Source organism: Leptonychotes weddellii, chromosome 5, assembly GCF_054177405.1.
Source record: "Leptonychotes weddellii isolate Sample4059 chromosome 5, ASM5417740v2, whole genome shotgun sequence".
Taxonomy (NCBI): Eukaryota; Metazoa; Chordata; class Mammalia; order Carnivora; family Phocidae; genus Leptonychotes; species Leptonychotes weddellii.
This window is the reverse complement of record NC_138373.1, coordinates 27020718-27042289: the sequence shown is the minus strand read 5'-3', so window position 1 is coordinate 27042289 and position 21572 is coordinate 27020718. Positions and strand designations below refer to the sequence as shown.

The window sequence follows — 21572 nt, the reverse complement described above, 5'->3', positions numbered from 1 at the left end:
GACAAGCAGGGGGAGCGGGAGAGGGAGAAGCAGGCTTCCCGCCGAGCAGGGAGCCCGATGCGGGGCTTGATCCCAGGACCCTGGGATCATGACCGGAGCCGAAGGCAGACGCCCAACGACTGAGCCACCCAGGCACCCCAAAATAAATAAAATCTTTAAAAAAAAAAATAAATTCAATTAACAATGTATTCTTGGATTCAGAGATAGAGGTCAGTGATTCATCAGTCTTATATAACATCCAGTGCTCATTACATCACGTGCCCTCCTTCATGTCCATCCCCCAGGAACCCCCTTGCCTCCAGCAACCCCTCAGTCTGTTCCCTATGATTAAGAGTCTCTTGTGATTTGTCTCCCTCTCTGATTTCATCTTGTTTTATTTTTCCCTCCCTTCCCCTATGATCCTCTGTTTTGTTTCTTAAATTCCACATGAGTGAGATCTATGATAACGGTCTTTCTCTGATTGGCTTGTTTTGCTTAGTTTCAATCTATTTTAAAGGGAGACTACTGTCTTCGTGTTCTAGCAACGCCCTGCTCCTGAAATCCATCACACTGTGAACTGGTCATGGAGGAGCCGCTCTGTGAGGCCTATCGGTCAGTGGGCAGGGCTGAAGGAAATTCTACCTTCATCCTAGGAAACACGGCTCACAGAGTTGGCCCTCGAGCTTTCCTGAGGAGGGGCTGTTCGGGAAGGAAAGACCGCTAGGAGGGATGCTTCCGTCTTCCCGGTCCCCTGCCCTGACCCAGCTGTTATCTCTAAGACCAACAGTTCTTGTCCCTCGTGTAACAGAGTCTTCAGGCCAAGGGCAAGACCATCCCTTCAGCGGAAGCAGGGTGCAGGCAGGAACCAAGTGGAAACTTCCTCTATTGCTTAGCCATAGGGTCCCCTGTTCCTCCACTGCAGGAGCCGGAAGGCAGGCTCATGGTCTGCTGGGGGTCGCAGAATGAAGATGAGACGGGGCTGGTGCTGTCACCTCCCTCCAGCCAAAGACAGGGCTCTGCCAGCTGCGTGCTCACTGCCAGCTGCAAGCACACCCTTGGTTTCCCAGGGAAGATGACAAGCAGTGAGGGAGAGAGAGGACAGGGGGAGGGGGACGGGATGGGAGAGAGGGAAAAGGAAAGAATGAGGGGCGGCAGGAGGAGGGTGGGTATGAAAGGAGAGCCAAGAATGGTTCAGATGTCTGTACTGTCCGTTAGCTGCCCACAAGTCTCCGAAGGAAAAGAGGAGACCGCTGCTCCTTCATCTGCCTTCTTGGTGCCGCCCCCCTCTCAGCTGCTCATCCATCCCAGGTGCCCAGGCCTCTGATCTGCTAGCTCATCACTTCCCATGAGCCACGACTCTGACGTCTGCCTACAACCAGAGTCGGGCCCAGGCCTGACCACCAACTCTTCTCAGCCACTTCATTACAGCCCGTTAAGGGATCGGCCACCTGCAGACAGATGACAACCCCAGAACCGCCCCGGGGAGCAGAGTCTAGACATCGTGGCAGTCCTGTTTTACCGTGGGTGCTGCCCCTGGGTACACAGAGGCTCCTGGGGTATCTTTAGGAGGGGCCGCTGTACCCTGGAGTGCCACCCTCCTGGCAGCTACCCGTCCCCATTCCACAGATGCCCCAGGCAGGTTATTTTTCAAAATGATTCTGGGGCGCCTGGGTGGCTCAGTCGGTTAAGCGGCTGCCTTCGGCTCAGGTCATGATCCCAGAGTCCTGGGATCGAGCCCCGCAGCGGGCTCCCTGCTTGGCGGGAAGCCTGCTTCTCCCTCTCCCCCTGCTTATGCTCTCTCTCTCTCAAATAAATAAATACAGTCTTAAAAAAAAAAAAAAGATTCTGAATGTTTAAAAATCCCCTCCTCCTCCTCAACTGCCAAGCACTCAAACTTAACTGGCCCCTCAGCCTAATAAAAAAGGTGGAGCCACATTCTCTGTCCAGCTGGGGAGCCACCACCGCCCCAAAAGGTCTCTCCTGATTTTTTTTTCCCCCAAGATTTTATTTATTTATTTGACAGAGAGAGACAGCAAGAGAGGGAACACAAGCAGGGGGGACTGGAAGAGGGAAAAGCAGGCTTCCTGCCGAGCAGGGAGCCCGATGCGGGGCTCGATCCCAGGACCCTGGGATCATAACCTGACCCAAAGGCAGACACTTAATGACTAAGCCACCCAGGCGCCTCAAGGTCTCTCCTGATTTCTGAGGCTGGGTGTGGGGGTTCCACCCAGCTCGGCATCCTGAGTCAGAAGAAATCAGTGTGACAACAGAGAGACACCCGACGGCATGATGAGACAGGACGGATAATGAATTCACTGAACAAGAAGTTAAACCAAGACTGAGGGGGGATCTTCCCTGTAATGGGTAGTATGAGCCCGGGAAACACAAAAGCCCAGAACCGCTGACATTCCCTAAGCATTAGTTTTGTCCTCATTTTCCGCAATACCTAGCGGTGCCCCGGCCAACACGGTAAATACTAGCCACACCTGCCTATTTCAGTTTACATTAACTGAAATCAAGTAACACTAGAAATTCAGTTCCTTGGCCACGGCAGCCATGTACAGCTAATGACTCCTATACAGAGCCCAGATACAGACCACTTCCATCACTATGGAAAGTTCTATGGGACGGCGCTTTTCTAGAGAATTAAATACTTCTGAGGGATGGACCTTAGTTTTAATAGAAGGATCTGGTTTCATTAACACGACCTTGTTAAAAAAAAAAGGTTAATGCAATTATTATCAAATGACTGTAAGACTAGACACGGGCACACAGTTACTACCTCTGACCTACCTGCAGGAACCACTTTTAGAGATGTTTAAGACCGTTCCACCTATGCATTCATTGATCTCCCTGGATAAATTCTTGGCCAGAAGGTTCACAGGCACCGGAACTCTGTAAGAACACACAGGCGCTTGGAGCAGAATGTATATACACCTATGAAGTTCACTCTGCTCAAACCCAGTTACTGCTAAGAAACTTACTTCTTTCTGTGATAGAAATGTCTCCCTAGGTGGGATGGCAAGAGCCGCCTGATTCTTGCATCAGTGAGGAAGAAGTCAAAACTGCCCAGGAGGCGGAGCTTGGCTTCATAGGCTTTATACTCCTTTTTTAAAGTTCGTAGGGGGATAATCTAGAAAACAAAAGGAAGAGGAAAAACACAAAAAGTTAAGAACTTGAACAAAAACTAGAAATACTCAAGCTATAACTGTGTCCGGATCTTAAAATGTCCCAGAGCCACAGTTTAGTGAACATGTGGAGAGCGCCAAGCAGGGGCCAGGCACCGTGCTAACTGATGGACACAGAGATGAGCTGGGACGCCACATAAAGAAAGGACACCAACAACTACAAACCACGACGGGAAGTGCCAAGTCACAGGCAAGCCCGGGAATGTTCTGGAAGTGCCGACCTTGACCTACTGGAGCAATCTTCCGTAAACTCTTCAAGATATGAAAGTTACTGATGGGGCACCTCGGTGGCAGTCAGTTAGGTGTCTGCCTTTGGCTCAGGCCATGGTCCTGGGGTCCTGGGATCGAGCCCCACGTCGGGCTCCCTGCTCAGCGGGGAGCCTGCTTCTCCCTCTCCCACTCCCCCGGCTTGTGCTCTCTCTCTCTCAAGTAAATAAATAAAATCTTAAAAAAAAAAAAAAAGTTATTGATGTACACATTAGCTTTTAGGTCAAGAAACCTTAACAGCTCATCCATCATAGAGAAGATGGAACATGCCTTACTAAAGCAAGTGAAAATTAGAAAGAAAAAATTAAATTAAAAATTAAATTCCTAGGGGCACCTGGCTGGCTCAGTCAGTGAAGCATGTGACTCTTGATCTCAGGGTTGTGAGTTTAAAGCCCCAAGTTGGGAAGAGATTATGCAAAAATAAAATTTTTTAAATGAATGAATGAATGAATAAATAAAAATAAAATCTCTAGGAAAGAAATACTGGGTTAGTAGATAGTACAGAGATGTATTACTTATCACTTCAAAAACTGAATCAGATCTTTTAATTGTCCTGAAAATATTAACCACTCCTGACCTGAGATATGGTTTTAATCCCATGCTTGTTCAAAAGCTTCTTGTAAAACCGTTCTGTCTTTTCAGGAGTTAAATTGGGTTCATCCTTGGTAAGTAAACAAATATCTGTTAAATCTGATCGAATACCATGAGGCAAGGACCTGCAAAATACAGAGATGGAACAGAGGAAGAAAGCATTATAACAGAGGAAGAAAACGTATGCTTCTATTCCACAGAATACACAATAAATTCAGTCATTTCAACAAACTTCATTCACGCTATTTAAGCAAATACTCTACCAAGAACATTTAAAAATATATCTAGTCTTTAATGGTATGGAAAAGAGATTTAAGATTCAAGTAAATCATCACAAATACCCAGAGTCCAAAATATCAATCAGGGGCGCCTAGGTGGCTCAGTCGGTGGCTCCTGGTTTTGGCTCAGGTCAGGATCTCAGGGTTGTGAGATCGAGCCCCACACTGGGCTCCACCCTGGGTGTGGAGTCTGCTTAAGATTCTTTCTCTCCCCCTCTCCCCCTGTCCCTCCTCTCCCAAAATAAACAAAGTATTAATTACTATGTGGGATATAACCACAGTTAGAACATTATCAAAGACACCCAAAGTAGTGCACGTGAGGTTATTATTATTTTATGTTATCATATATGCACATGTACTATAACGTGCTAGAACAATCTGGTTTCATCAGGATAGTTCTGGTTCAGAACTTTACCTTGCAGAAAACTCTGGGCTCCATAAACAACATAGCTCCTTCAGAGCTGAACAGAAAACATGGAGCAAACCAACAGCGACCGGCAAACATGTTTTATTACAGCTCAGTCTTATATCGAGAACAAGGTTTCACTCATTTCCTAGGCCTTTGTGTTCTGAGGAAACATTTCCTTGGCCTGAGGGGCGCACACACATGACTTGCCAAACACGATGGGAAGTGATACTGAGCCGGGAAGTGGCAGGAATCATCACGAGGTGAGGAGTTGGGAAAATATCCTAGAGAAAGTGACAGGGCTTCCCAGAAAGGAGAAACTGCCTGAGCAGAGGTGTGGAATAAAAGAATGCGTGCAGGATAGAGAACATAGTAACTAAGGCAACTGACTGGGGCAGGTCTGTGATCATCAGTTAAGAGAATCTGAGGATCCAAGACTCTTTCCAATTTCTAATCATTCTTACCAGCCCCGCATCCCCACTCATGGGGAAAAGAAAAGAAACCATCTATCCGATATATTTTCCTTAGCACACCTGGCTTTTTTTGGACAGTCAGGAAATGAAAGACTCCACAGAGGCAGGGGTGCCAGATAGAAAACAGCACAAGTTAAATTCTGATCTTTGTATTTTTTTTAGTATAATTATGCCCCAAATATTACATGGGACCTACTTATACTAAAAATTACCTTATTATTTTGGGGCACCTGGGTGGCAGAGTGGGTTAAGCATCCAGCTCTTGGTTTTGGCCCAGATCATGATCTCTGGGTTGTGGGATCGAGCCCCACATAGGGCTCTGCTGCTTAGCAGGGAGTCTGCTTAAAATTATATCTCCCTCTGCCCATCCCACTCGTGCTCTAAAATAAATAAATAAATCTTAAAAAAAAAAACAACTTGTATTTTTATTTGCTAAGTCTTGCAACTCTGCAGAGTGGGCATCTCTGACCTCAGAGTCCTACAGCAGTAAGAACGTGTGATCACCATGGGTTTGTTTTCCAGAAGGAGCTCATTGCTCCTCATTAAGTTTTTAATCATCTTTACTTGAGGGGTGAGTCCGGGATCTCAGTAGTTTAGCTTGGAACTAGCATGATATGGAAGGATAACAGAATCTATACAAACACAAAAGCTGTCTAATTTATTCTAAAAACCCAGTTTCAGATTCAACAGAACTGCTTAGATTAACTGTCCACCCAGCCCCAGAAAACTGGCGAAATTTTTAAGAAATTTAAGCATGTCTGAATTTTGTTTTTTTTAAGGCACAATTTCATATTTCTTTCTTTCTTTTTTTTTTTTAAAGATTTTATTTATTTATTTGACAAAGAGAGACACAGCGAGAGAGGGAACACAAGCAGGGGGAGTGGGAGAGGGAGAAGCAGGCTCCCCGCAGAGCAGGGAGCCCGATGCGGGACTCGATCCCAGGACCCTGGGATCATGACCTGAGCTGAAGGCAGTTGCTTAACCAACTGAGCCACCCAGGCGCCCCACAATTTCATATTTCAACTCATATTTTGAGTTCGCAGTTTCCACTAGAAACAAAAGGGCAATTGTTACAACTATACCGAATGACTGAGCAGATAACAAGAGCAAAAGTAGAAAATCAGAACTTACAATCTGACCCTCAGTTCTTTACTTGGAATCTTCCACAATACCACCATTAAAAAGAAATTTTCATTCTCATTCAAAAGCAATCCATTGGCGTTTTTCCTGGACTTGGAATGTGCCAACAAAGCTTCCACCGCCTTTCTAATCTGCAAAGTAGAGACACACAAATAAATTAAATCTCAATCTAATTTAGCATTTGCCCCCTCCTCCGCATTTTTTCCTTTTTTTTCCTCCTCAAATTCTATTTGAATAGGCAACCTCCACAACCGTCTGTATCAGGATCCTACAATTTGGGATCAGACTCCATCAGAAACCACCTAAGTATCCGCTCAGCACCCGTCTACAGAAGAGAGCCTCTCCCACGTGAAGGCTTCGCGCCAGGTGGGAACACGCTTCCCGGGTCCTCGATGATTAAGGCAGCAATCCCGGGAAAAGCGCTACACACCACAACTAGCATTCACTGAGCGCTTACTATGTGCCAGGCCCCTGGCTCCGGAGCTTCACGGGCCTTGCCTCCTCTGATCCCGGGGAGGAGCCAAGGCCAGCAGAGGCCCTTTTAAACCTGAGGTCACTGAAGCTTGCAGAATTAAGCAACCTGCTCAAGTCAACGGTGGGGAAGCAGAGCTAGGTGGATCTCACCCCGGAAGCCCAGGCTGCACCTGCAATCCACCTGGGGGAGGAGGGAGCAGGCCGCAGGGCTAGGGGGCGACAGGCACCTCCCGGCGCGCAGAAAGGAGCGGGCAGGCTGAGCGCAGAGCGACCCAGCGACTCTCCCAAAACTCCGGGGGCGCCCGCGGGGGCACGGAACCCGCACCCGCACCCCAAGCCTCACAAGCCCACGGCCACCCCGCTTCCGACCCCCCCGCCCCAAAGGGCCGCTCACCTGTCCTTTGTCCAGCTGCTCCACGGAGGCCGGGGTCGCCGGAGCGGAGGCCGAGGCTGCGGTTGAGGATGAGGGTGGCGTGGAAGCCGAACGCTCCATTTCGCTCTCACCTCGTGCAGACGCGCGCGCGGCACCCAGGGCTGGCTCCCCGTGCGCACGCGCGAGCTCAGGCCCGTAGCCGGAAGTTGGGGGGCGGGACCGGGCTTCGCGTCACGTCCGGGAGCGCGGGGTTGGACCCCAGGACGTCACAGCCGCGGGATTTTGGCGGCGCGAGTGAACCGAGCCGGACGGTGCGCCTGCAGTCCAAGGCTCTTGTGTGAGGCGCGGGAGCAGCCTGGCGACTCCTGGCTCTCACCCTGCACGGAGGGAATCGAGCGAGCGCCTGGAAGGGGGGGAGGGGCTTGGGGAGAGCGCGAGGCCTGGCCTGCCACCCACCCGCGCCGGCCCGCCGCCGCCCCTTCGGAGGCCGGGGTGCGGGGACGCGAGCCGTGAGCCGGCGCCGGTCTCTCCGCCTCGGGTCTGAGAGAGGCGGGAGGTCAGCAGCTCGGGTACCCCGAAGCGTGCAGGCCGGAATAACTCGCGGCCGGAAAAGGTAGAGTCCCCTCCCTGCCCGCGTCCGCCGAGGTCCCCGCTGCTACCTGTTGTCCTGGAGCCTTGCAGGGATGTTCCAGGCACGTTTAGAAAGTACTCATCCTTTTTCCTCTTTATGGATGCGTGGGTTTAAACTTAATCTTTTCTTTTTACGGTTGTATTTATTTATCTGGTAAGAGCACAAGCAGGGAGAGCGGCAGGCAGAGGGAGAGGGAGAAGCAGGCTTCCCGGTGAGCAGGGAGCCCAAGACGGGGTTCGATCCCAAGACCCTGGGATCGTGACCTGAGCCGAAGGCAGACGCTTAACCGACTGAGCCACCCAGGCGCCCATTAATCATCTTTTTTGGAAAGCAAATAGTAGTCTAATATACCCACTGTTCTGTACGTTGTCTTTTGCTCCGAATGCCTGTATCTTGGAGATTGTCAAGTCGGTACCTAGTGCTCTGCCTCATCTTTAAAAACTGCCTTATATCGTGTAGATAAACAGAGTTTATTTAGGAGGGTTGTGATGGACATGCAAGATGATTCTAGCCTTTTTGCAATTAGCTGTGGACATTTTTGAGAGCTGAAAGAATGGGAGTAGGAGGCTTTTGTGTATGTTGTTTCCCCAAAATGCTCCTTCCATATTGCCAGGGCTGGCGGAAGGCGTGTTCTGCTGCTGGTCTCCGATAGTAACTTTGTCCATAATCAACTTGTGGAAGAAATGTTCTTAAACCTTGGCACCTACCCTCACTCGTCTGTTCTAGAATTTCGTGTCAGGGAGAATTAATTTTAGCACAGTATTCTGAATTCTTGTGTTAGGCTTCGTGTATCAACGTTTTCTAGTGTTCTGAGAAGAGCATTAGGGGAGTCACATGTGTCTTTTGGAATTCAAGTCTGAGAACCAGACTTCTAGACCAAAGGAAAGGCATGACTTCTGATAAAGGAGCACAGTGGTGTTTGCAAGGAGTAAGTGGCTGGAGCAGAGACATGATGAGGCTAGAGTGGTAGGTTAGGGAATTAATTCATTACCAGGCTGAAGGTTGATACGTACCTTGGAGAAATCTGTAGGTATACGGTTTTTGAACTGGTGGTGGGGAAGAAGAGGACGTGGCCTAATTCATCACTAGGGTTTGGGAAAGTTCATAATCTGGCTGTGATATTGTGGTGATAAAAAAAAATTGGACACATGCCTACAGATTCTTGGATATTTAAGTGATGGCGCTTCATTCCCTTCCCCTTGAGTGTGACTTGCTTCTATCAGATAGGACACAGCCGACTGTAGTTTCCACTTTGAGTATTTTTTCCCCCTGCATCTCTCTCTCCCTCCCTCTTTCCTTCTTTTTTTTTTTTAAGATTTTATGTATGTATTTGAGGGAGAGAGAGAGAACGAGCAGGAGGGAGGGGCAGAGGGAGAGGGAGAAGCAGACTCCCTGCTGAGCAGGGAGCCCGATGCGGGGCTGGATCCCAGGACCCCGACATCACGACCCGAACCGGAGGCAGATGCCTAACAGACTGAGCCACCCAGGCACCCCTCCCTCTGTCCTTCTGTTCAAAGTATTTGCTCTGGGTGAAGCCACCTACCATGTCCTGAGGCTACTCAGCCTGCTGCAACCACGGGAGTGAGCACGGAAGTGGATCCTCAAAGAGTCAAACCTTGAGATGACCACAGACTCTTTTTTTTTTCTTTAAGATTTTATTTATTTGAGGGGTGCCTGGGTGGCTCAGTCGTTAAGCGTCTGCCTTCGGCTCCGGTCATTATCCCAGTGTCCTGGGAGCCCCGCATCGGGCTCCCTGCTCATCGGGAAGCCTGCTTCTCCTTCTCCCACTCCCCCTGCTTGTGTTCCCTCTCTCGCTGTGTCTCTCTCGGTCAAATAAATAAATAAAATCTTAAAAAAAAAAAAGATTTTATTTGAGAGAGAGAGAGAGAGAATGAGTTGGGGGGGGGGGCGGGCAGAGGGAGAGGGAAAAGCAGACTCCCCGGCAGGGAGCCAATGCAGGGCTTGGTCCCAGGACCCTGAGATCATGACCTGAGCTGAAGGCAGGTGCCCTGACCACAGACTCTTTTGAGAGACCCTGGCGCCCTGACCACAGACTCTTGAGAGACCCTCAGCCAGAACCATCTAGCCATGCTGCCTCCTGACCCATAGAAACTGAGATACTAAGTATTTGTTATTTTAAGCCACTAAGTTTGGGGTAATTTGTTATCCACCATAGATAACTAATGGGAATTTGTAGACCTTCTGTCTTCAAACCCATCAACTGTGTTAAGTCCTAGGATGACCTCACACCTAGCAGGTCCCACAGCAACTCATGATCTTCCCCACAGACCTGCGCGTCCTGTGTTTTGTGTCTCAGTTGTTGGCACCACCAGCCGCCTCGTTGCCCCAGCCAGAATATGGGAGTCATCCTTAACTCTTCTCCTCCACTCATGGTCAACAGCAAAGGCTTGTTTGTTCCTTTTAAATGTCTCTCGTATTTATCTAATTCTTTCTACCCCTGCCATCTTGTAGTGCAGGCCGGCATCCTGTTTTCCCCAGACTATCCTAACTCGTCTTCTTGTCTCCAGTTGTGCAACTTGTCTGTTCTCCGCCCCCTTCAGTGATCTTCGTAACGTGCAAATCTGACCCTGTCAAAGCCAATCATGCTTGACCACCTTCATAGCATTATTGTCCTGAGGATAAGGTACAGATTCCTCCAGGCGCCTTACATATATCTGAGTTGGCGTCTGTTATCTGGTGTCCTGGCTGCTTTAGTATTTGTCCTGAAAAAAAGTGTCTCAGTTTGAACAGTAAGTTACATGGTCGTCCACACGTTAGGCAGGCTTCATCCGGTGCCTCCCTTCTACGTCCCCGACTTCACACACTGCCCCTCACTCCTTGTAGACCCTAATTTCAGCTCCACACCTTCTACCCTGTCTTCATATCTTCCCACAGGCCCTAACTTCTTCCTGGAACGCTGCCACCTCTGCAGTTCTTGCCCTGTAATTGGCTCTCCCGTTTGAGGATAAGCTTTCAGAGGGCAGGGGAGAGCCAGTTAATGGTAGGAAAATGGTAAATGATATATGTTCACCACTGTGTCCTTGCACCTAGCACTTATCCCATGTGTGTCATAATTAGTATTTCTTTAAAGAATGAATAACGCATTGGAATGGCCTGAGACAGGGTTTAGGTGGATGAGCACAGGAAACCACTGTGGTCTTGTAGGTACTGAAATCTGACAGGGTGATAGCAATGAGGACAAAGTATAAGACCTGACCAAAGGAGCACCTGGGTGGCTCAGTTGGTTGAGCGTCCGACTGTTGATCTCAGCTCTGGTCATGATCTCAGGGCTGTGAGTTCAAGCCCCGTGTTGTGCTGCATGCTGGGCATGGAGCATACTTAGAAAAAAAAAAGGAAGAAACAGATTTGACCAAAAATTGGATCTACAAGAAGGGAGATTCAGATTACTCCCAAATTCTGAATACCTGGGCACATGAGTGGTGGTGTTAATAGAACTTGGGAAGGCAGGAGGAGCAGATTTGGAAAGAAAAATATGAGATTCTTTTTCAGTATTTTGAGCTTTAAATTCCAGGGGCACATCCAGGATCTGGACCGTGGAAGAGAAGGTTCTTGAAGGAAAGAAGGAAGTTTGGAAGTCATGGGATGGTTATAGCTGTGGATGGCTGAGCGTGCACAAAGTAGGATAGAGGAGGAGCAGGGCTGTGCAGAGCCCCGCGGTTCGGGAACAGGAGGAAAAGAGCCACTGTCAGAGCCTGAGAAATCGTCCGGGATGCATAAGGAAACCGGGAGGGTGTTGTGTTCCCTCTGGAGGAACGGAGATGCGAGGACGGGGTGAGAGTACGTCCGTCCTGAGGAAGTTGGGAAGACGTACTGATAAGGCCATGCTCTGGGCAGGTGGGTCACACTGAGCTCACAGAAAGCCGTTTCAGTGGAAGGATTATGAGACGGAACATGGGCATGTTGTCACCTTTACCAGGAGGGCAAATGAAATAAATGACAGTGTTTTCGTGTCCCAGGGAATTTGTTAGAGTCTCAGTTCTTTCACCACAGAGGATAGCGTAATGACAGTGCCTCATCCCTCTAGCGGCATTTTTGGTTTCTCCACAGATTGAACGTCCACAGCCTCACGTGACTTTGGGTCTCTAGCGCCCACCGCTGAGTTCACAGGGCGAGCTGAGGCAGGGGAGACAGATGTGAGACCCGCCGTGTGAGCGGCATTGTCGGGTGCCGCGTAGATGCGGGCGGCTCACAAACTCACAGGACAGCAGTAGTAAGAGTTCTTCTCCAGAGTCAGTGCCCTACCCGGCCCTGGTAAGACCTGCTCATTCCGCCAGAACCGGGGGTACACACGGGGCCAGCCTGGCACGCGGGAGAACAGACCCTTGCTCCCAGCGTGGCTCTTCCGGGTCCACCGTCTTCATTCCCTCCTCCTGGAGCTGCCTTTGTGCTTCCCATGTGCTCGTAATACAGTGCTCGGCTTCCTGTCCTCTCCCCGCTCCCTCCCTTTTGTCCTTTTGTCGTGCGTGCTGGTTCTCCGGAATTGTTAAAGAGGATTTCAATGAGAAGGCGTCTACCTGCATAGCACCCAGCACACACATAATAGCACAAGACTTGCCCTTAGCTGAAAATACTATAATTAGATGGATCGGAGATGAAATGTGCATCTTAGGCACTGAAAGAGGGAAGGAGGCAGTGCACCTGCGTTCAGGCAGGGGAGAACTGGCTGGTTAGTCAAGACATTGTTACTAGACTCGTTTTTTCCGGGCACCTATCGGGGCAGAGAAAGCAGGAGAGCAGCGAAGCCGCCAGGGGCAGTCAGGGGGTGTCCGGCAGCTGTAGAGCCCGGTGGGCACCATGGGCACACCGGGTCACTCAGGCTTGCGGCATACCCCGGCCCCACCTTGGACAGGACTTAAGGAGAAAATTTTGTAATCCAGTCAGCCTCAGAGGAATTACATTCCTTGAGGAATGTCATATTCTGGCCAATCTGAAAACTGATTTCTAGACTTCTGCAAAACAGATTACTAGTACCAGTTATCTCTTAGCATGGAAGATCAGCAGCTGACAAGTTCTTGGAGGACTGTGTTCTTTGCACCAACACCCGTATATAACTGCTGGGTGTCGTAACAGTTTAGCCCATCTTTACTCAAATTACGAAGGTTTTCAGTAGCCGCTGTGAAGTATCATGCTAGGTCATCAATAAAGGGTCAGTAAAAGAACTTTTAAAAGTTATTCATGGGGCGCCTGGGTGGCTCAGTCGTTAAAGCGTCTGCCTTCGGCTCAGGTCGTGGTCCCAGGGTCCTGGGATCGAGCCCCGCGTCGGGCTCCCTGCTCAGCTTCTCCCTCTCCCACTCCCCCTGCTTGTGTTCCCTCTCTTGCTGTGTCTCTGTCAAATAAATAAAGAAAATCTTAAAAAAAAAAAAGTTATTCCTGAACGTAATTAAATAAAGTTTAAGTCAACTGAACAAGATAAAAAAAATAGGACTTGGTCCTGAGGTTGGAAGGAGTTTGATCAGTAGAGGTATGAGTCCGGTTAATTTGCCCTGGCAACACATGGCTCGTCAAAGGGTCACAGTGGAGAAAGCATTCAGGATAGTGATCACAAGGGAGCTCGTGTCATTTCACCTTTTAGGAGGACTAAATGATCTGTTTGGCAATAAAAGCAGATAAAAAGAAAAGACGAAACGTTTCTGTCCGATTTATTTATTTGCATTTCTAATGATAATTCAAAGAAGGTTGTATTTGTAACCAAGATACAGAATCCTAATTGGGAAACAAAATTAAATCTCCCTTCAAGGAGGGATAAAAAAAAAATTCTGGGATATTCATAAAATAGACTGTTACTCCACGATAGAGAATAAACTACTGATAGACACAACGGAATTAATCTCGAAAACATGTTGCTTGAGAGAAGAGAGTTGGGTGCATAGGGATTCTATTTATGTGGCGTTCGAACCCAGGCAAAAAGAATGTATGACAGAACAGTGGTCACCTTGGCTGGAAGAAGGAATGGGTTGGAAAGGGACGGAACGGAACTTTTTGGGGTGATGAAAATGTTCTGTATGTTGATGTGGGTGTCTACATAATTGTACCCACTCGACAAACTCGTTGTAGGCTTAAGTTATGTGCATTTCACTGTATGCAGATTTTGCCTTGATAAAAAACTCTCCTTTTGTACCCAAGTTCTGTCTGCTGGAAATGCTTTACAAATAGTAATTACTCCTAAGAATCCAATTCTTTCAAAATTTCTTGATCCTAAAATTTAGTCTTTGCCAGGGAAATAACAAAGCTGGTAATGGAGATTGCTTCCATTCTCAGTAACTTGTGAAGCCTGTGAGCAAACACAAAGTGCTTGAGGACTGCACTCTTATTCCATTAAAAGGGGTGAAATCACCGTAGTAAGTCTCAATCTAAATATAATCACACAATAGAGATTGCAAAACAAATTAAATATATAATTTTCCCCATGGTTTCCTCTCTAGCTAAGCTGTTTTACCAGTAGACTTAGATGACCAGTAGCCTCTTAACTCAAACCGGAGAATAGAACTATTTTGGTGAAAATGCCTTAAAATTAAAACTCATATAAATCGTTAAATTTTAACTACCTTTACTGTTTATTCTTTGTATATTTGGGCATGATCATTTCCACTGAAATGAAATGTTTAAGAGCTCAGAAGTGGGATGGGTTAAGAAAACGTGCTACTAACATTAAATGTGACACCGTGCACACTGAGAGGGAAAAGTTTTTGCCTAATTTGTAACAGAAGGATCATATCATAAAAAATAGTAATTGATGGGGCACCTGGCTGGCTCCGTCGACAGAGCATGTGCCTTGATCTCAGGATCATGAGTTTAACCCCACGTCGGGCATGGAGCCCACTTACTAAAAAAAAAAAAAAAAAGTCTTGTTAAAAAAACAGTAATTGGTAATTGAATAGCAAAAAGCACACTTGTCAGCTATGAGATTTTTGTTCCCTTGTTTTAGCTAATCTGTTTCTAGCAGTATACATAGGAAAATATTTCATGCAAGGAATTTGGGCACACAGAGCCTAACAAAAATTTCACTTTTAAATGGAACTCTTCATCTAGAACTAATGATGTAATGTATGGGGATTAACATAAGAATAAAAAAATAAAAATTTCACTTTTAAGACTGAATTTAGAGGCTGAATATAAGGAAACAAAAAAACTTGCCACTGCAGTACATGACTTTTACACTTCTTCATATATCACCTAAATGGCCATAAATGGCCAGAGACTTAAAATAGATAACCTTGTCACTAAAAAAGTTAAATGAAAAATATTTTTTGGAACCAGTTTTTTCCCATGGCCAAAGAGACTGTCTTTTTTCTTTAAGGTCTTTATAAATTCGAAAAATATCGTAACTTGGCCATCATTTATTCTAAATCGGGTCTGTAGTTCTTCACTATAAAGCTCCAGTGTCCGAGGTATTGATCCTACTTTTCTGCTTTAAGATGCATCGACAGAAAGAACCTTGTCTGAAATTGCATCCATGGGTGGGCCTGATGTGTAAGATCCCCTCCTGTCTTTTCCCCGCCCCAATACAGTGTGGCTGATGCCCAAACACGTTTAGAGCGCAGTCACTTAAGAGTGTGGTTAACTCGGGGCGCCTGGGTGGCTCAGTCGTTGAGCGTCTGCCTTCGGCTCAGGTCGTGATCCCAGGGTCCTGGGATCGAGCCCCGCATCGGGCTCCCTGCTTGGCGGGAAGCCTGCTTCTCCCTCTCCTGCTCCCCCTGCTTGTGTTCCCTCTCTCGCTGTGTCTTTCTCTGTCAAATAAATAAATAAAATCTTTAAAAAAAAAAAAAGTGTGGTTAACTCATGTGGTTAATCACAAGCCACTTACTTAGAACTTTTATAATATGAACCCCTGCTTTGATAGCAAGCTTGCTGACAAGCTGTAAGCAAAGACGCCACTGAATGCCAAACACCTTTACTACAGACTGATCGCCAAGAACTCAAACTCATGGGAGTAAAAGGAGGACCCAGGAATGTACTGCTGCCAGCCAGTCCACTAACCACTGTGTAATACTGCCTCTGTTTACCATTCATTTCTTGTCCTGGCACATTTAAGTATTTGGTTTCTTTCTTTCTTTTTTTTTTTTTTTTTAGATTTTTATAGAGAGAGAGAAAGAGCATGAGCAGGGGGACTGGCAGAGGGACAGGGAGAAGCGGACTCCCCCCCGAGCCAGGAGCCAGACGTGGGGCTCGATGCCAGGACCCTGGGATCATGACCTGGGCCAAAGGCAGACGGCAGATGCTTAACCATCTGAGCCACCCAGGTGCCCCAAGTATTTGGTTTCTTGTTCATTATTAAAAATCCTGAATAGAGAGGGTAGTACTTCTGACAGAATCCCTGATGTCTCCACAACTCTTTCATATAAAGCCAGATACTGTGATACGGCTATTAAGCACCTCTAACTTCCTGTGTAGTGGCTGTTGTTAAGACTCAGTCACCTATGGGGCGCCTGGGTGGCTCAGCCCGTTAAGCCTCTGACTCTGGGTTTCAGCTCAGGCTGTGAACTTGGTCCTGGGATCGAGCCCCGCATCGGGCTCCACATTCAGTGGGGAGTCTGCTTCTCTGCCTCTCCCCTCCCCACCCCCCGCTTGCACGAGCTCTCTCACTCTCTCAAATCAATCTTAAAAATGCTGCCAGTACCTGACCCAGAAATCGAGGACTGGACAGAGGCGCTCAGGGCATGCAACAATTATACAGGCGATTGTAAACAAACAGACAAATCCTTCAAAAGGGAAGATGACAATTTTTATTATTACAAAAGCAAATTCTTTTAACTTCAGTCATTGGAATAATTGCAAGAGCGGCTAAGGGCTTCATCCTCACAGGCACCAATTCAGGCACAGTAGGTAGCTACAAATCATAAGAAAAAGGTTTCTTTACCTCGGATTCCCACAGTTCCTACCTAGAGCATTCTGCCATGCTTTGGAATTAAGTTAAAAACCCCAGCAGAGCTACTCAGTTCCCTTGAATTCTCTGGTTTAAAAAAAAAAAAAGAGCGAGCGAGCGAGCTAGGTATTGACCTATGCTGTTCTAGTAAAAACTAGTCACTGAGTCCTGGCCTGAGAGAGATCCACATTTCCTTTAGAACAGAACAAACTAGTTAACAAAGAGGTGAGTTGATCTACGAGAGCCCAGTGGGAGTCCTTAAAGTACGCAGACCTTCCGGGCTCCGACCTCAGTCACGGAAAGCAGGTGTATGGCGCGGAGCTCTGCTCCAGCACGCTCTTCCTGGGCAGCAGGAAAGGAGGTAGCAGGGGCTTGGGCTGACATCTGGAGCACTAAGCTAATGTGCCTGGCGGAGGGGAGCCTCAGGAAGCACAAAACGTCATTCTACCTTTGCTGCCCACAAACCTGAGGTTTCCGTGTTAAGTTTTACAGGGCGCAGTGGCTTATGTGTGTCGAGGCAAGGAAGACCGTTCCCAGGCTGGGGCTTGCCTGAGAAATCCTAATTTTCCGCCTCATCAGACGTGGTGCCGATGTGCTCTTCCCTTATTACGTTAGAGAACGTAGAGGTTCTAATCTCCACTCACACCTCCGGGCCCTTATCACATGCCCTAGTAAACAACTCGGCTAGCATGTATATTACTGTTTCAAGGAAGCATAGGATTAGAGGTATGTGAAAAGTGTATTTATTGAAAGGAAGACTCAAACCATCACAAGTTGAACCAATCTACCCGACCTGAATTCTGGCAGTAAACATTGGTTCAAATGGAATCCACTGAACTATCACAGGAAAATAAAAACAGTCCCTATTCCACTTACTAGGAAATCTAATATAACCAACTGACTGCTAAATTTAAACCTAGTATTTTGAGTTGTGCACGTGTAATTACATTTATTTATTTAACAAGCCGCTGCCATGGCAAGATCTCTAAAGAAACAAAGCATGAATGTATCAGGTGGCATCTTGCTAGAATCAGTAAAAACTTAGCGGGAGGAAATGGTGGAAGCCATGTTATCTGGAGACACAAAATCGTCCCCTAAATCCTGCTGATGGCGGTCTACCGCACACGGGTCTGTGACAGGATTTGTGGCACAGCTGACTCTGGTAAGGTCACCAGAACTGTGACAATGAGTTTCAAAGGTTCACTGTTCCCTGATGTTGAGAGCTGTCGTAAAAACTACTTGTCCCTTGACTACCTGAAATCTGTCCCCAAACCCACGAAGCCCCCATTCACGTGTGGCGGTCTGTGAGGAAGTCCGTGCCATTGAGAAGAGGAGCTGAAGTGCCGCCCTGGGGGACAGTCGTCACAGACCGCGGGGTAGTGACACTTGTGACTAGTCTTCCTGAAGATGCCAGGGGGTTTAGCTGATTTTTCTCAGGAGTTCATCATGGAAGTTTTTAACCATAGGTTGGCCTTTTTCTTGGGTTGCAAAACTGCATCTGTTTGAAAGCGTGACCCAAAATATCTGCGGCCCTTGAGCTGAGGGTGCCGGGGCCTTCTGGGGACACCCCCTGCGAAGTCCATCCCACATCGAAAACGCAGTTCTTGTCGCTGAGGGAACTAGCAGACAAGGACAAGCTACCTCTTGTTACAGTGAACCACCTGCACTTATACAATTTACGAAGTTTTTACATTCAATTATCACATATTTCAAGACTTTCAGTTCAAAACAAACAAATATACATGGGCTTAAGTATTCAAGAACACTTTACTATTTGTCACTTAATTTCATGGCAATACATACTCAGTCCAACTCTTTTGGTTTGATTTTACATTGATTTTCACTGGATAAGTCCTTTTTGCAAATTAAAAACAAGAAATAGATGCTATATTTTCCCCTCTCCCACAGTAAGGTTAAAGTGGCAATTACTTCAGATGTTCATTTCAACGATACCTTCTTCTCTTCAATTCAGTTCATTAATTTAAAAAACTATAAATAATCTAGCATGAAAGTTGTATACAGAACATTAATGTAAAAAGATGCAAAGTAAGTTATGACTAATATATCTATGCTAAAGCCAGAGGAAAAAACGTTTGGGTCCGTATTATCCTAATGTGCGACCAGTCACCCTGTTCCGTTCGCACGGTCAGCCACACCCACACGCTCAGGGGGCGCCGAACGACAGCACAGGACCCCGCACTGCTCTGCAGAGCCCAGCATCACACGCTGCCAGTCCACGCCAGACATGCATTTCCTCATCCCAATCACTAGCCAGAGTGACCAGCAGTTTAAAATGCACCAACTCTGAGTGAATATTTCCCAAAGAACTTCCAAGTCCATATTTAACAATGTGGTTTCTTTTAAATGATTAGATCATCGTTTGCACAAATGTGTAAAAGAATCCAATGAAATCTTTATTTCATAATGACATTTGTATTCATTAGCTCTTCTATTTTGGAGGTGGGCCCTTGACAGTTGGTATCCATGTCGTTTTGCCCAAGAGTCTTGGCAACATGCACGTAATATTCTAAAAGTGTAAATGTTTTAATAGCAAACAAACTGGTTTTTAAAAATATGCTCAATTTAAAAATGGAAATCTATTTTTGGAAATAATTTCAGTAACTCTCGAGCTTTTAAAGATTCCTTAAAATCCAAGCAATTGCTATTTTGTTCCTATTACCTTGGAAGTACAAAAAGAGTTGTATGTACTGATTAAAGCTCCCGTAGTTCCCAGAAAAATAAAAGCCCAGAGATTTGCTGACATAATAAAATTTAGCTAAATTTCATGCAATTTAATAGCCATGAGTATAGTTATAGGAAGCTTTAGGACAGTAACTTTGCTCTGTCCATACGATATATAGCCTCATTCATAAAATGAATGGTAATTCTATAGTTAAGAGAACAGGATTAGATTAAGTTTTATATAAAGCTTTGTGACTGGAAATACAGTCTGACTAGGCTTTTCTTTTCTGAGGGAAGGGACATGTCATTAAATATACAATTACAAAGTATCTTATTTAGAGATAAACCACAATCTAAAAGAGGCCGAGTCTTTGATAAATGGCAACAACCCTCAAAATCAAGGGGGGCTTCCAATAAACCCAGAAAGTGGCTCTTCATTTCCCATTTATTCTCATTAAAAATTTCAAAGTCATGACAGTTACAGTAGAAAGTCAGCCTTCAATCTAAAAACCACCAGGTACTCCACTGTGGTTCATCCAAATAACAGTTTAGCAAATTTCAGCTTTACATTTAAGAAAACAGTCAATTTCAAATAACTGAGAAAAACTTCAATACTGTGCTTGATTCTACTTATCACTGTTAACTTTATTCTGTGCAGATTCGGATGGTTCTAAGTATGTGTTCCTTTCGTGGCTGGATGAGATTTAGCTTTAAACCAGCAAGGATCGTCCAACCTTTAAAATTACTGATACAAATAGTAAACGGAGTAATCTGCAGAACTGGCACTTGCAATGGATACAGTTTTCATACTAGATGCATGCAGCTCTTATAAATACTAAAGGAGGCATTTTTGCCAGGTCTCAACATGCTTTCTTTATTGCAAATCCCACTAATTTAACAAGTTAATGGAATTTTCTGTAGGGGTACAATTTCATTACGCTTTACTTATAAAAACTACAGCACGCTGCTCTTTTACTTTAAAACAACTTACTGTGTTTAAGAAATCACGGTGAATATATAAATTGGCAGAAAAGAGCCAGCAGACCTACTACTAAAGCAGTGTCCCAGCTCCATAAAGGTTATTTACTGGACGTACGCATTAACCATTTAAGGAAGTGGTCAAACTAATTCTTTCCTGTAATACAAACTTGCACATCGTTTGGAAATGCCTCATTTAAAGTAGTGGGTAGGGAAAGAGTTTAGAAAAGTCCAAGTCATAAAATGTAGTCAATTACTTGGTAAGTTAAAAAGCTAATGCAACAATGTTACATCCAGATAAAAAATGTTATTCAAAAGCAATTCAAATACCGAAAAGGATTTCAAATTGAATATTTTATTAACATGGTAGTTGTCTGTAACATGTGCACACACTCGCACACTCAGAATCATCTGCCTGGGGGAAAAAAGACTAAGTATGCCTAAGGGGAAAATGAAAAATAAAAAAATTCCTGTAAGTTTTCATTATTGTAGGCAATTATGTCCACATCACTTACAAAGCTATTGCCAAATCTGTCCAAGGAAGCAGTTTGGGAGGGGAAGGAAAAAAATCTGGGGGGAAATTCAACAGTGGCATAGCAGAGCTCTCAATATGAGAAAGCTGACACAATGTGGACTTTTGCTGTGGATTTCTGTCTTTGCAAAATACGGGGAGAAGTTTGTCAATGGGCAGAAAACAAGAGAAGGCGGTGTGAAGTAGGCTTTTGCAGTCAATTTTCCTCACAGTATTGTGCAGGGTCATCAAGAAAATGCTTAGTCTTTCTCTGGAACCAGTTTCAGAACTTTTCCAATTGCAATAGTTTTACCTAGAAATGAAATTAAAAAAAAAAAAAACAAAAACCCTTTTTCAGTAGTTAACAGCAAAGCTATGTGAGGTATTCAAGCTTATTATTTTAAATCATAAAATTATTTTTCACAATGTAAATTACTAATTAACTGGCTTTACCACCAAAGGTGTGATTTCTGATTAAGTAGTCTTCATAGGTGGGTCTTTAGAGGATGGGTGGAGTTGAAAAGAAACTTACTCATTTCCTGTATCATAAACCTAAGCCTGGACAAGTAAAATGTGGAATATCTGTACCGTGGAATACTATTTGGCAATATAAAGGAACAAATTACAAAGAATACATGTTACAACATGGTTGAACCTCAAAAACATGCCAAGTGAAATAAACTAGACCCTAAAGACCACAAATTGTATGATTCTATT

General features: G+C 45.8%; 2 protein-coding genes across 2 annotated transcripts in view; both read right to left on the bottom strand.

The window, feature by feature from the left end:
• The window catches only part of RSL1D1 (ribosomal L1 domain containing 1), a 13280-nt gene extending 5921 nt beyond the window's left edge, over positions 1-7359 (bottom strand). Inside the window, exons 1-5 of the mRNA XM_006739020.3 lie at positions 7191-7359; positions 6314-6453; positions 4012-4150; positions 2964-3112; positions 2773-2874 (exon numbers count right to left, since the gene is read on the bottom strand). Coding sequence (XP_006739083.1) covers positions 2773-2874; positions 2964-3112; positions 4012-4150; positions 6314-6453; positions 7191-7289 — 629 coding nt within the window. The 5' untranslated portion in view covers positions 7290-7359. The remainder of the gene's footprint in view (positions 1-2772; positions 2875-2963; positions 3113-4011; positions 4151-6313; positions 6454-7190) is intronic.
• A 9162-nt stretch (positions 7360-16521) lies between these two features.
• GSPT1 (G1 to S phase transition 1) overlaps positions 16522-21572 on the bottom strand; it is a 28729-nt gene continuing 23678 nt past the window's right edge. Inside the window, exon 11 of the mRNA XM_081819183.1 lies at positions 16522-21168. Coding sequence (XP_081675309.1) covers positions 21116-21168 — 53 coding nt within the window. The 3' untranslated portion in view covers positions 16522-21115. The remainder of the gene's footprint in view (positions 21169-21572) is intronic.